Source organism: Trachymyrmex cornetzi, unplaced genomic scaffold, assembly GCF_001594075.2.
Source record: "Trachymyrmex cornetzi isolate Tcor2-1 unplaced genomic scaffold, Tcor1.1 scaffold162, whole genome shotgun sequence".
NCBI lineage: Eukaryota > Metazoa > Arthropoda > Insecta > Hymenoptera > Formicidae > Trachymyrmex > Trachymyrmex cornetzi.
This window is the reverse complement of record NW_017296224.1, coordinates 12,463-27,224: the sequence shown is the minus strand read 5'-3', so window position 1 is coordinate 27,224 and position 14,762 is coordinate 12,463. Positions and strand designations below refer to the sequence as shown.

Sequence of the window (14,762 nt, the reverse complement as noted above, 5' to 3'; positions counted from 1 at the left end):
CATAGGCATGACAACGCCTAGGGGACATTCCCTGAGTCCTGCCAGTGTTCACTTGCAACAACGCGTCGAAGTTCTGCTTCGCGTTGCAAGAGCCGGACTCACACGCGTCACTCCACCTTATGTTTAGTATTGCCCGTATTATTGTGTACCGCGTTCACTTATCGCATTCACGTATAACGTCCACGTATGACGTGCTCACGAAGTGATCTGCCTCGCTGCCTTTACTCGACTAACTCTAAAACGCGAAAGTTCGCGGCTTCGGGTTTCCCCTCTACCGATATACTTCCCTCTAATTGGTGCGGCTACTTCCTAAAGATCGAGCTTGATGTGAAAGGCAATAAGATTTCGGAGAGATCGAAAACACCGCGTATTGCCTTGATCAATGCCGCGCGGTAGCCGTCAAACGTGAGACGGCGTCTTTGTACTCCTGTACGAGTATGCGTGGAGTGCTGAGCCGACTATGTTTTCTTATATTGTATGTATGTTATATTGTCGTATATGTATATATATATGTATATATCGTATCGCATGAAGTCGTGCACGACCGTCAATCTCTGTTTCGTTACATCCTCCCCCCGTTGAGAGAGGATCGATCAACTTTGTGTTGTTTACGCATTGGAGATTGACTCGTAAATATATATAATGATTCGAATAATTCGTATGTTAATAATGGCATAGCTTGTTAGCTCAATATTCAGCTTTTTCCGTAACGCGTCTCTTATACTATGTATACAGGTCTTATAATAATGTACGCATCGTGTCTTCATTGCTGAAGAGGTAACGGGCATAGATATTTCGTCGCCCTTTTCGTTTCTCCAGCTGTGGTCTTAAGCGTGGCAGCTCGCACTATTCCATCTTCACCTGGATGGACCTTCGTGACCTTGCCCAATGACCATTGATAGCATTGCAGATTCTTGTCTTTTATAAGGACGACAGTCCCGATGTCGAGGTTTGGCCCGTCTTGGATCCATTTGCTACGTGTTTGGAGCTCGTTTAAGTATTCACGGCTCCATCGCGTCCAGAAGTCTTGTCGCACCTTAGAAATGTGTTGCCATGTGGACAATCGATTGACTGGAACATTGGATAAATCGCCCTCCGGAAGGGCTGTTAGCGGTCTACCGATCATGTAATGAGCCGGGGATAACGCCAGTAAGTCGTTCGGATCAGAAGAGAGGGAGGTGATTGGTCGCGAGTTCAGAATGCCTTCGATTTCGATAACGAATGTGTTCAATTCCTCGAATGTGAATAATGCATCGCCTACAACGCGTTTAAAGTGGTGTTTAAAGATTTTCACTGTGGATTCCCACAATCCTCCGAAATGCGGAGCTACCGGCGGTATAAAATGCCACGTGATTTTATGATCGTTGACGAATTTGTTTATCAGGTCTTTATGCCTTTCCGAATTAAATAAAGCGTACATCTCCTTCAACTGATTGTTTGCACCTACGAAATTGGTCCCGTTGTCCGAATAGATATGCTCTGGCACCCCTCGCCTTGCTACAAATCGCCGCAGTGCAGCAATAAATCCGTCGGACGTTAGATCGCTGACGACCTCGAGATGTACCGCCTTAATTGTCATGCAAACAAATACGCATACATAAACCTTGATTCGCGTACGATTGCGGTACCTTTTTTCCTTAATGTGGAACGGTCCACAAAAGTCAATGCCGGTGTTTGCAAAGGGCGCCGACTCACGCACGCGAGCCGATGGGAGATTTCCCATTTTGTACTTGACGACGCTGGCGTCAAATCGAAAGCACCGCACGCATGCACGAATGATCTTTCGAACCTGATTGCGACCATCGGTTATCCAAAATTTTTGTCTAAGAGCGTAAAGCGTCGTTTGAATGCCGGCGTGATAATGCGTTTCATGGACTTCGCGAATAATGCGATCAGTTAAGCTATGTCGACTCGGAAGTAAGATTGGGTGCTTACGAGCGAATGATAAATTTGACATTTGAAGGCGTCCCCCGACACGAATTAAACCGTCGTCATCTAAGAACGGGCACAAATTGGCTATTTTACCGCCTACCGTCGAATCCTTGTGTTCGAGTCTTTTAATTTCATTGGGAAATCGTACGGCTTGAACGATCTTCAAAATTCGTGTCTCAGTTTCGCTAATCTCCTTCGCACATAGCATTCCAGTGTATTTATTCGCGGGCCGTAATCGCGAGCAATAGGAAATAACTCTAAGCAACCGGGAGTAAGAGGAGCATCTTTCAAATATCGCGAAGTCACCGGACGCCGTTGCGAGGCAAACATTTGTCCTTAGCTCGGGTATCTTATCCGTTCGAGCGAATTCGCCCGGCCATTCACGTTCGTTTTTAACTAACCACGTGGGTCCCTTGAACCAAACGCGATTCTGCGAGAATGCGCGTGGTAGCTGGCCTCTAGATATCGCATCGGCCGGATTGTCAACCGATGCGACGTGTCGCCATGCGCCCGGATCCGTGAGTCCTTGAACCTCAGCGACACGATTGGCTACGAAGGTATTGAGTAAGTGAGGCGATGTATTTAGCCAATGTAAGACGACGGTCGAATCGCTCCAAAAAATTACCTTGTCGCGTGTGATGTTCAGAACGTTATCGATTTCGCGATATAATCGCGCCAATAACAGCGCGCCGCAGAGTTCGAGACGCGGAATCGTGACGGTTTTCAAAGGCGCGACGCGTGATTTGGCACACAATAATCTGACCGCCGTATCTCCGTGTTTTCCAACCGAGCGCACGTACAAGCATGCGCCGTATCCATTATTACTCGCGTCGCAAAATCCGTGAATCTGAACGTCGCGATGATCTTCCAACAACAATTTACGATCAACGGAGATTTGATCTATTAACTCGAATTGCTTGACAAATTCCAGCCAGGCCGTGTGTATATTTTGCGGAACTGATTCGTCCCAATCTAACTGGCACCGCCACACGTTTTGCATCGTTTTTTTGGCGTACATTATTATGGGACCTAATAATCCTAATGGGTCGAAAATTTTCGCGATTTCCGATAGTATATTTCGCTTTGTTAATTTCTTTGCGATCTTAATGGGTTGAGCAGAATAACGTATTTCATCGGTCCGTGCGCACCACGTCACGCCCAGCGTTTTTAAAGAACGATCCTCGCTGAATGTAAGATTTGCGTGTAACGCTACGGTTCCGAGATCGTTAACAGCGCGTTCGTCGTTAGAGGCCCACTGCCTGATGCTGAATCCGCCGCGCGCGAGTAGCGCTATTATCTCGTCTCTAATCATTTTTACATCATCGATGCTATCGGCCCCGGTCAATAAATCGTCTACGTATAGATGAGTCTTAATGATTTCGGCCGCTCTAGAATATGCATGGCGCTCATCGTCCGCTAACTTGTGTAAAGTGCGAATTGCGAGATATGAAGAAGAGGAAACGCCGAAAGTGAGCGTATTAAATTGGAGCGTTTTGATCTTATTCTCCAACCGCCAAAGAACCCGTTGATATCGGCGATCCTCTTCGTGTAAAATTACCTGCAAGTACATCTTTTCGATGTCTGCTGTGATAACATACTTGTAAGCGCGAAACCGAATTAAGTGTGAAAATAATTTATCCTGTATTATAGGACCCGTCATCAATACGTCATTTAAAGACGTACCGTTATTTGTCTTCGCGGACGCGTCAAAAACTACTCGCACCTTCGTGGTGTTGCTTGATTCCTTAATCACCGCGTGGTGAGGCATATAATAGCCATCATCATTGTCGTTCGCGATTACGGAAACGTAATTCATTTTCATGTACTCTTCTATTACCCGAGTGTATTCGCTTTTTAATGACGCGTTCGCGCGGAATTTTCGTTCTAGCGACAAGAAACGTCGGAGCGCGATGGCGTGCGAGTCGCCAAGACGTTTATTCGTTTCGCGAAATGGGAGCCGAACTACGTAACGCCCGCTAATGTCACGGCGAGTGTTTTTCACGAAATGCGCCTCGCAATCAGTCTCCTCTACTGATTTAGGCTTAGACGATGCGACCTCTTCAATCGCCCAGAATCCTTCCAGCCGACTCTCCAATTTCGTTAAATAGCAGGTTTCTGAATTTTGCCCAGCAGGCAACGCCGTGCTACCCGCTACGACCCAACCTAGACGCGTTTTCTGTAAAAACAAATCGTGCCCATCGCAGGATAGGTTGATCTGCCCGACGGAGAACAACGACAACGTCGCCCCCGCGCCTATTAATAAGTTAACCGGACGCGGCAAATGAAACTCCGGATCCGCTAATTTAATATTCGAAGGTATCTTTATCGAATTCCGCGGGAAAGCCTCTGACGGTATCAAATTCGTGATGGTTGGTATGATCAAGCAGGTTAAATCCCTACAGAAGTCGCCGCGTATCGACTGCACAACGATCCGCGTCACGCCCCTCGAAATGGTGCTCATGGCGTTAATCGCGCCGACCGGCGTCGGACGAGTGCTCACGGGGATTCTTAAGCGCTTCACAAGGTTCTCGGATATAAAGTTCGCAGTCGCGCATGTATCTAACAAGGCCCGGCACTTCACGACCGCGTTCTGTTCGCTATGTATGAGTACTATCGCGCTCGTTAGCAATTGTGGAATAGTTTTTCGAGATATTGCTACGAGACTCGTGTTACGGCTGTTCGCGTCGGCTAGTCATGAATGAGGCGTGTCGCTTGACCTCGTCGCATCGGATTTGCCGGTGGTGGCATATCCGTCGAGGTGTAAAAGTGTATTATGCCGTTTTTGGCAAATCGTGCAATTAGAAAATTTGCAAGGCCGATCCCGATGGGAGCGCAAGCAATTGTAGCAAATTTTCGCCTCTCTTACTGCCTCGATACGCTTGGGTATTGGTAGCCGTTTGAACTTGTCACACAAGTACAATGGATGACGCTTGGTTTTACACATGATGCAGCCGCGCGATGTACTTAACACGAAAGCCTTATTTGAATCAACATGCCTCTTTTTAACCGGAGGCTCGCCTTTGCGTTTCTCGGAATCTACTATTTTTGACCTTTCACGTTTTGAGGCGCATACTGCGGTTTTGTATAAAAACTCGTATATTTCATCGAGTTGCGGAAACTGATCTCGCTCGAGAGTTGCCTCCCACTTCTCTAATGTGCATTTTGGCAGCTTGCTCTCGAGAAGGTGAACGACAATCTCGGATCCGACGGAGACGCCTAATACCTTTAGCGACGCGAGATGTTGCTGCGTGTCATCGGCGAGTTTGGATAACCCAACCGTGTTTTCTTTATCTAATGAGGGCAGATTTATAATTGATGAGAGATGTTGAGATATCAGTATCCGCTTTACCTCGTACGATCGTTCTAATAAATCCCACGCCTCGGAATAATTAATTCCATCGACGGTGAAAATTTTTATCTTATTGGCCGCGTCGTCGGTTAACGCTGACCTTAGGTAGTGCAGCTTGTCAATATCCGAGAGATCGGCTCTCGTGCCTATCATATTGCGAAATGAATTCTTGAATGACAACCATTCTTCGAATTTACCGCCGAATGTTGGCAAGGGAGCTTCGGGAAGTTTAATCCGTCGCCTTACGACGGATGCTACACTCCCGCTATCATCCTTTCGCGCTTCATGACCGGCGCCGCTAGCGTTCGCGCCGTAGGTAGCTGTCGCGTTTATGCTACTCTCGATTCTACTAACAATGGAATAGAAACGTTCTTGAACATTTGCGAATTCATCCTGATGACCGCCTTCCGGATCGAGTACCGCGAGTTCATCGTTATATTCCTCATACGCGTGATATAGTTCGGTCAAACGAGCGCTTCGCAATTTTAGCGTGGTGTTATCTATCCTCCCCTTATCGAATAAATTGGCTAAGCTCGTAATTTGCGATTTTAAGGATGTTCGTTTCTGCACGAGAAATTTAATTCTGTCCGACATCGTTTCGCGATTATAGTAACTAGGGTCGAACGACTTACTCTGACTGGCTATGGTAGATGTGAAAATTACCGCCCTTGGTTTGAATCCAAATCCGTGAAAAAACCTTGACCGATCGTTTCTGTTCCTTGATTGTTCGCCTCTGATCCTTGATCGTCTCAGCGCGGGCTCAAACCTCACAGGAGGCACCAAACTGTTCCGTCTTCAGCGGGGGTAACTTAATACACACACTGTCTTTTCGCTTTTTATTCTGTTTATTTCGTATCACAATTTTTCATAATCGTCAATACGTATATATGCTGTATGTATACAGCTTAATCGTGTCCGCACAACGTATTTCTATCTATTAGTCGCGTGTGAGGAAGATTTGTGTCGCATAGGCATGACAACGCCTAGGGGACATTCCCTGAGTCCTGCCAGTGTTCACTTGCAACAACGCGTCGAAGTTCTGCTTCGCGTTGCAAGAGCCGGACTCACACGCGTCACTCCACCTTATGTTTAGTATTGCCCGTATTATTGTGTACCGCGTTCACTTATCGCATTCACGTATAACGTCCACGTATGACGTGCTCACGAAGTGATCTGCCTCGCTGCCTTTACTCGACTAACTCTAAAACGCGAAAGTTCGCGGCTTCGGGTTTCCCCTCTACCGATATACTTCCCTCTAATTGGTGCGGCTACTTCCTAAAGATCGAGCTTGATGTGAAAGGCAATAAGATTTCGGAGAGATCGAAAACACCGCGTATTGCCTTGATCAATGCCGCGCGGTAGCCGTCAAACGTGAGACGGCGTCTTTGTACTCCTGTACGAGTATGCGTGGAGTGCTGAGCCGACTATGTTTTCTTATATTGTATGTATGTTATATTGTCGTATATGTATATATATATGTATATATCGTATCGCATGAAGTCGTGCACGACCGTCAATCTCTGTTTCGTTACAAGTATCTTGTAAACATTCTGAAGACCCAAAAACATTTAATTTTGATAAAAAAATATCGTTCACAGGTAATCTTTTGCAAATTTCTTCAGCAGCAGTCACGTAAAACATCAAGCAGTTAGTTCGAACTATCGTAACTACGTTTTCGTGCCCTTGCATCATTAATTCGTTAAGATATTCCTGACATTCTGATCCTAAGTTAATTTCTTCAAGGTTTCTTTGATTTTCCTTTAAAGAGAACAGTATATTTACAGAAAAAACATTCTATATGCTCATTTTTTTTAAAATTTTGGCATATTTCATAAAGTAATGTTAAAGATTTTGGCTGCAATTCATGAATTCGTGTTTCTAATAACTGAAAATGTGCATTAAATTTGTTTAAAAAATCTAAAATATACTGTAAGAAAAGAAAATAAACTTTTGTTTAAAATTTAATGTAAGTAAACGTTAAATTTAAGTTATTTGTAACTTCATTTTCATTGACAACACGAAAAATATTCCCAAAGTTGCTTATGATTTTTAGACTCTCAAAATGGTATTATTTTTTAATTGATAAATTTAATTTTATTACAATATTGATTGGGAAATGCTAACAATTTATTTACATTTTCCGTTCAATAAATTTTCTACTACACTGTTAAAAAAGACATAAAATTTAATATACTTTTAAGTTGCAAAAATTAAATTAAATTTTATGATTACATTAAATTTTATGTATCTGTAACTGAAAAGTATATTTATGTACATGTACATGAAATTTTACGAAGTTCAGTACATTTTTAATTAAATTTTATGTAGATATGCATAAAATTTAATGTAAGTAAACATGAAATTTAAGTTATTTGTAACTTCACACACATTTTCATTGACAACACATTAAATATCTTTAATGTGCCTGCTTGGAATTTGCTTCCATTATACGTGTGATGGAAGGAAAGTCCAAGCAGGCACATTAAAGATATTTAATGTGTTGTCAATGAAAATGTGTGTGAAGTTACAAATAACTTAAATTTCATGTTTACTTACATTAAATTTTATGCATATCTACATAAAATTTAATTAAAAATGTACTGAACTTCGTAAAATTTCATGTACATGTACATAAATATACTTTTCAGTTACAGATACATAAAATTTAATGTAATCATAAAATTTAATTTAATTTTTGCAACTTAAAAGTATATTAAATTTTATGTCTTTTTTAACAGTGTAGTAGAAAATTTATTGAACGGAAAATGTAAATAAATTGTTAGCATTTCCCAATCAATATTGTAATAAAATTAAATTTATCAATTAAAAAATAATACCATTTTGAGAGTCTAAAAATCATAAGCAACTTTGGGAATATTTTTTACGAAACAATGGAAGTAATGAAAAGTTTGTTTTAAGACTTGTACAGCTCAATCCCTTAGGAACAAAATCGTATATTACCCTTCTTTTTTTACAAAGTTGTGGAGCCGTTTTAAAGACTGCCTTTATCAAATCGGCGTTATGGGGATGTGCCATTTGGTTCGACTGGAAGCAAAAAACGAAAAATTGTTTTTACATAATATTTACTAAAGAAGTATATACGAATACTTCGAGATATTCATTTTTATATGAAAATAAAGAATGTTTGAAAAAAAGTCATTTTCATAAAAATTAATATTTGCAAGTATCCGTTAGTATTCCTTTAGTAAATATGTAGAAAAAAAAATATTTGGTTTCTTGTACCTATTGAACCTATTCCAACCGAGTGACCCCCGCAACGTCGATTTGACAATAGGGCAATTAGTGAAACGGCACCAGTGTCACAATTGTGTTAAAAGAAAAATAATAATAAATATAAGACTTTTATTCCCAAAGAATTATACTGCAAACGCATTAAAACAAACTTTGTTTTATTTCCATTGTTTTTCCAAAAAAACAATTTCCCAGAGTAATTTATAATTTTAAATTCAAGGCGGTCCAACCCTTTAATTGTTAAATTTAATTTCATTATAACATATTTCTAAAATTAAAAGAAGTGCATATTGGCCAAGAGTGGATACTTTCACACTCACAAATTTTTATGTTGCGTATTTCGTAGAAGTACTATAATAATATCTAATACACTTCACTTTATTCCGATTAATATTTAAAACATATAGGAAAGTAGAGGAAGAGAGATATTTTGAATATAGCTTGTTGCATCGACAACCCGAGATTCTTGAGAATAAAAGAAACACGAGAGCGTTCATCGTGTGTGTTGTGTCGTTTGGGTGCACTTTATTCGCAGAATATAGATCTCTAATGATAGGTTTACAGAATATGCGTATAGCAATAGTTTATTGTACAAAGAGTCTTGTAATAGGCGTAACGGTTGGAAGAAATCTGTCCCACAACGTGTGTCTCCAGCAACCTCGCTTGCGTCGTCCTTCGCGCGCGCGTCTGCAGGGCGACCAACGCGCGTGGGCCCCTAAGGGCTCCAACACTCCTCTCCTACTAAGCGGAGTGCTTGTCATAGGGGCGGAACCCAGCTAACTTCCGATAATCCGGGCGAGCGTCTCCTGCTAGACGATTTGAACGCCGAACTGTTGGTTCCTCCCTGGCCTGGGCTGGAGGGTCTACATTGCTGGCGAAATTAGCCCCCTCAAACGGAAGTTGACAAGGAGGGGGATCCGCTGTTGGATTTTGCATCGTTGGTAGTAGGTCCTCGGCGTCACCATCAGTCCTCTCGGAAGGGGAAACCGTTCGATTCCAGATTTGATTAAAGTGCCGCTTTATAAGGCCATTGTCAACCTTGATACGAGCAATCGTCGATCCAATAATGTTGACTATCTTCCCTGGAACTCGGCGACCGTTGGAGAGTTGAACCAGCACCTGCTGTCCCGGAAAAAAACGGCGAGTCTTTGCACCGTGATGGGTATCAAAATGTTTCTTCATTTTCCTCTGCGAATGAGACAAAATTGGTCTAGGCTTTTCTGTAACGGTGAAAATGTCCAAAGGAGTTCTAAACTTGCGTCCAAAAAAAATCTCAGCTGGGGATTTACCGCCAGGAACTGCTTCGCATGGTGTATAATTATACGTGTACAAGATTTGGTTCATCTTTGTCTCCCTTTTTGATAGAACCTGTAACTCCAAAGAACGCTTTAAAGTATTTACCATTCGCTCCGCTAACCCATTTGACTGAGGGTGTCCTGGACTGCGTAAATGTATTATATTGAACTCTGTGCAGAGTTGAGCGAACTCAATTGCCGTGAATTGCGTGCCATTATCAGATACAACCACTTTGGGTGGACCATACTTGAAGAATAGTCGGCGTAGATATTTACAAGTAGCAGTTGCGGTAATTGTTGAAAACCATTCGGCATCTACGAATCTAGAATAGCTATCAACGATAACAAGGAACCAATGTCCTTGGATTGGGCCAGCAAAATCCATGTGAATTCGGTCCCACGACGATTTGAATTCGGGCCACGGGTGAAGTGGTTCCTTGATAGGATTTGGTGCAGTCTCCGCGCAATGTTTGCAGCACTTGACAAATTTTTCAATATCAGCTTGCATGGCCGGCCAATAGAAATAACGTCGAGCCAACTGAACCATGCGACGAATACCTGGGTGTGCTATATGTAATTGTCGGAGCACATCCAGTCGAAGACTATGTGGTATAACAATCTTGTCATCGGACACGAGTGTCCTGTCCACAACAGATAAGTAGTCGCGACGGCGATAATACGGAAGTAAGTCACTGTCTTTAGTGTCAGAACGTAGCCAACCCGTCTGTAGGCGATCGATAACCTCGGCCAGAATTCCGTCCTTGTATGTACCTCATTGCAGCTCATCCCGAGTTGTCTTAGGCAGAAAACGACTTGATTCTAGAATCAACTGTTGAAGTTCCGTTTCTATTTCCTGTAGCGAAGCAACAACTTCTTCCAATTCCGGATCGGTGGAACCTACTTTGGCTTCTTGAATAAGTCTGGACAAGGCGTCTGCTTGACCAAAATGCTCAGATTTGACATATTCTATATCAAAATCATAGCCAATAAGGCGGAGTGCCCATCGCTTCAAGCGGTTTGCCGTGCGAGTATCTAATCCCTTTGTCTTAGACGAGCGGAACAGAACCAGAAGAGGTCGATGGTCTGTTTGGAGTATGAAATGTCAGCCATATAAAAATTTTCTAAAACGCTCAACGGCAGTAACTAATGCCAAAGCTTCTTTTTCAATTTGACTATAACCTTATTGCGTTTTAGTCAAAGCTTTTGACATGTGGAAAACAGCCTTTACCTGTCCATCTGAGTAGCGTTGAAGCAGAACACCGCCGATACCTGTGGGACTTGCATCCGCAGCAACAATTAATGACTGTTGAGGATCGAAATGTGCAAGTATAAGTGGACCGGTTAACACTTCCTTAATCTTAAGAAAAGCTTTCTTGCATGCCGAATTCCAGACAAAAGGGGCGTCCTTTTTTAATAAGAGTTCTAAAGGAGCCTTTAAACGATGTAGATTAGGAACGAACTTTCCGTAATAATTTACCAATCCAAGAATCGCTCTCACTTCCTTTGTATTATTAGGTTCTCTCATAGAACATATTGGTTTGATACGTGCTGGATCTGGTTCAATACCTTTACTAGAAATTACAAAGCCTAAATACTTTACTGAGGATATATGAAACTTGCATTTTCCAATGCCTAGTCTGAATCCCCACTCTTGGAGACGATTCAAAATCTCGTTGAGATGCATGTCATGCTCTTCCCGATTTCGGCCGCAAATGAGGATATCATCGAGGTAAACCACAACGCCTGGGATACCAGCAAGAGCTTGCTCTAAGGTGCGTTGAAAAATTGCTGGGGCTGGCTTCAGACCAAAAACCAGCTTATTAAACATGAACAATTCTCGATGTGTATTGATAGTAGTCAAGGGTTTGCTTTCTTCGTCCAATTTTAATTGAAAGTATGCATCCGACAGATCCAGTTGTGTGAAAATGGTATTTCCCTGAAGCTTTGCCAAAATATCCTCTATATTTGGAATAGGGTAGTCATCTGCATCTAAAGCATTGTTCAATCCCGTGGAATAATCAGCGCAAATACGAATTTTTCCGTTAGGTTTCCTTGCAACGACAATGGGGGCTGCCCATTCTGATATATCCACGGGTGTCAAGATCGCGTTTTCCACTAGTCGATCAAGTTCAACACTGAGCTGTTCCTCTAGCGCTAGCGGCACTGGAATGTCGTGACGCGTGAGTAGGATGAGCATCCGGCTTAAGGCGTAGCTTAACGCTTAACTTAGTGCATTCTCCTAATTTATCACTGAAGAGACTTGGATATTTATTAAGCAACGATGTAACCTTTATTTAATTTATCATGCAGTCAACACCCGTGACTCCCTCGTCGTATTTTACCAATTTGAGTTCATCAATAACTTGTGCACTAATGAGTGCTGTATTAGGACGACTTAAAACAATGACAGAAGCCTTGGTGGAATTTCCGTTGTAAGAACACGTCGCGTGAAAGGTTCCTTCTGTCTTAATCCTTTGCCCTGAGACGCTTACACAAGAAGATTTGTACAGTTGCAGCGTAGGGCATCCTAATTTAGTCTATACCTTTGTTCCGATTGTTGTTATGTCCGCGCCAGTATCCAGTTGCATTTTTATCTTTTTACCGTTTAGCAAAATTTCGACGTATTTACGATGCTTGAGAGAAGCTCCTGAAACATTTTTCAGATAAATTGATTCAATTTTCTTCTTACCTTTAGAGCGACAGACTTTTGCAATATGGCCAGTCTTTTTGCAAATTCTACAGTCCGCTTCCTTAAACGGACAGTCTTCTCTTGAATGTGTCGTAAGGCCACAGCCGTGACATTGCGAAGATGTTACTTTCTTCAACGGCTGCTTGGTGCGATGCTTGGCTTCCTTGTTTGTACTTTTAGTTCCGGACCATTTTTGTACGGCATTAACTTCGTTGCTATGTTGATCCTCGACGCGTTTTACATCCGCAGAACGTACTACATGGGCGTAACAGATTTCTCTAATATCGCTATAAGTGCAATTTTCTTTCTCCGCTGTAATTTTAAACAAGAGAGCACGTTCAGTGTGATAAGCATGATCGCTAAGTGCAATTGCAGTAAGCAAAATTTTGAGCTGGTCTATATTGAAATTATTAATTTCAAAAGCATCTCCCAGAATGCTTATTCGATCAAGAATATAGATTACCGCCATAGGCGGCGTTGCCCGAAAATTAAGCGGTTCGAAACGGCGTTGAAAAAGCGACTTATTGTCATGAAATTGCTTTTTTAGCTGCTTCACAAGGTCAGAGAAATTCAAATCGTATGGCTTCACAGGCGACAAACGGCCTAATAAACGTTGGTATTCATCATCGCCCAAGGCGTTAAGAAGTAACTGCTTACGTTCCTCTTCGATTAAACCTTTTGCACCATCCGTAAAGGTGCCCTCGTGGCGTTCGTACCACAACGTAAAGGTTTTTCCCTTATCCGGTTCATGAATAAATTTGCCCAAACGCTCAGCAAGGCTTGAGAATTGAGAAGATTTAGCCAGAGGGGCGGAAACAACGCTGTCCGAAACCGTTGATTGCGAAGAAGTAGAAGTGAGGTTACCTTGCGTTTGCTGCAAAAGCGTTACCATGTGTTTCTGCGAATCGGCTAACTGTTGCATGAGAATCTGCTGGCTCTGAGCGAGCTGCTGTTGACTTTGAGTTAACGCAGTTAATAGCTGTTCCATCCTGAGATCGTGCACGTGGTTCGTCTAACCTCAAACTTGAGTCTCGAATCCGCAGCGCCAATTGTTGTGTCGTTTGGGTGCACTTTATTCGCAGAATATAGATCTCTAATGATAGATTTACAGAATATGCGTATAGCAATAGTTTATTGTACAAAGAGTCTTGTAATAGGCGTAACGGTTGGAAGAAGTCTGTCCCACAACGTGTGTCTCCGGCAACCTCGCTTGCGTCGTCCTTCGCGCGCGTGTCTGCAGGGCGACCAATGCGCGTGGGCCCCCAAGGGCCCCAACAGTGTGGATTCTATACCACACTAGTAAACGTCAAACTCAATTAATCGATGCGTAAATAAAATGTGCAGACAGTACGCTGATAGTCCCACACGAAAATCCTGTTTTTCCCTTTTTTCCTCCTTAATATACTTTTGTAATGTAAATAGTTCAATTAATTATATGTATAAGGTCAAATAATATATTTTCGTGTAACAATTGCGATTATTCGTGTATCTTAAAATCAACAATTGTAGGAAAAATAATGGTTCTACATGTATGGTATGTATTCGACTTAAATCGATGGAAGATTAATATATAAAAAAAAACATGTTTAATGATGTTGCGTTTATGCAACTATTTACAAATACGCTTCGTGTCGATCAATATTTTGTATAAAATATTTCTTATCCTTGTTTAACACTGAGTGAACAACAAAGATAATACGATACTCGGGAGCACTCGGGTGATGTTTCCGAATGCAGCCATGAGTAATGCGAGTAGTGTCTACCCGGCAGTTACTACGTTTACACGGCACGCTTTAGGCATCGTCTACAATACACGAAGTAAGAAGTAAGAGTAAGAAATTGACCAATCACAGTCGATTATTCTTCTCACATTCGACTGTGATTGGTCAACTTCTTACTCTTACTTCTTACTTCGTGTATTGTAGACGGGCCTTTATGCCGAAGTTGTAACATCGATGTTATGAAAATGGCCAATCATAGCTATTCCTCTGAAGAATGGAATGACCGTGACTGGCCAGTTTCATAACATCGATGTTATAACTTCGGCGTAAAGCGTGCCGTGTAAACGTAGTAAGTGTTCCGAGATGGGTCGGGAAACTCGTGCATGCGCAGTGAATTGAACATCAGTAACGTATAAACTTTCATCAAACAAAGGTATTGATAGGTCCTCTTTTGAAATTATCTTAAATAAACTTAAAAATTTTTAATAAAAGTCAATTAGAAGTATAAAGTATATAAAATAAAA

At 42.0% G+C, this 14,762-nt stretch overlaps 4 protein-coding genes across 4 annotated transcripts; all 4 read right to left on the bottom strand.

The window, feature by feature from the left end:
• Positions 1–763: 763 nt before the first annotated feature.
• LOC108758964 (uncharacterized) lies at positions 764–4,393 on the bottom strand. The gene has a single exon (XM_018504209.1). The coding sequence runs from the start codon at positions 4,391–4,393 to the stop codon at positions 764–766; it is 3,630 nt and encodes a 1,209-aa protein (XP_018359711.1).
• Positions 4,394–9,274: 4,881 nt separating this feature from the next.
• Positions 9,275–10,336, bottom strand: LOC108758962 (uncharacterized protein K02A2.6-like). The gene has a single exon (XM_018504207.1). The coding sequence runs from the start codon at positions 10,334–10,336 to the stop codon at positions 9,275–9,277; it is 1,062 nt and encodes a 353-aa protein (XP_018359709.1).
• A 264-nt stretch (positions 10,337–10,600) lies between these two features.
• Positions 10,601–12,025, bottom strand: LOC108758961 (uncharacterized protein K02A2.6-like). The gene is made up of 2 exons (XM_018504206.1): positions 11,098–12,025; positions 10,601–10,911 (listed from the first exon to the last, which is right to left on the bottom strand). The coding sequence occupies exons 1-2, from the start codon at positions 12,023–12,025 to the stop codon at positions 10,601–10,603; spliced, it is 1,239 nt and encodes a 412-aa protein (XP_018359708.1).
• A 340-nt stretch (positions 12,026–12,365) lies between these two features.
• On the bottom strand, positions 12,366–13,505 carry LOC108758960 (uncharacterized). The gene is made up of 2 exons (XM_018504205.1): positions 12,518–13,505; positions 12,366–12,475 (listed from the first exon to the last, which is right to left on the bottom strand). Exons 1-2 carry the CDS (start codon positions 13,503–13,505, stop codon positions 12,366–12,368), a joined length of 1,098 nt encoding a protein of 365 aa, XP_018359707.1.
• Between the last annotated feature and the right edge of the window lie 1,257 nt (positions 13,506–14,762).

Coding starts and splice junctions, on each gene's coding strand:
- LOC108758960 (XM_018504205.1), bottom strand. CDS start 13,505: ATGGAACAGCTATTAACTGCGTTAACTCAAAGTCAACAGCAGCTCGCT. Junction 12,476..12,517: donor AAAAGTCTGTCGCTCTAAAG/GTAAGAAGAAAA, acceptor AAAATGTTTCAG/GAGCTTCTCTCAAGCATCGT.
- LOC108758961 (XM_018504206.1), bottom strand. CDS start 12,025: ATGCTCATCCTACTCACGCGTCACGACATTCCAGTGCCGCTAGCGCTA. Junction 10,912..11,097: donor TGCGGATGCAAGTCCCACAG/GTATCGGCGGTG, acceptor TACTCCAAACAG/ACCATCGACCTCTTCTGGTT.
- LOC108758962 (XM_018504207.1), bottom strand. CDS start 10,336: ATGCAAGCTGATATTGAAAAATTTGTCAAGTGCTGCAAACATTGCGCG.
- LOC108758964 (XM_018504209.1), bottom strand. CDS start 4,393: ATGAGCACCATTTCGAGGGGCGTGACGCGGATCGTTGTGCAGTCGATA.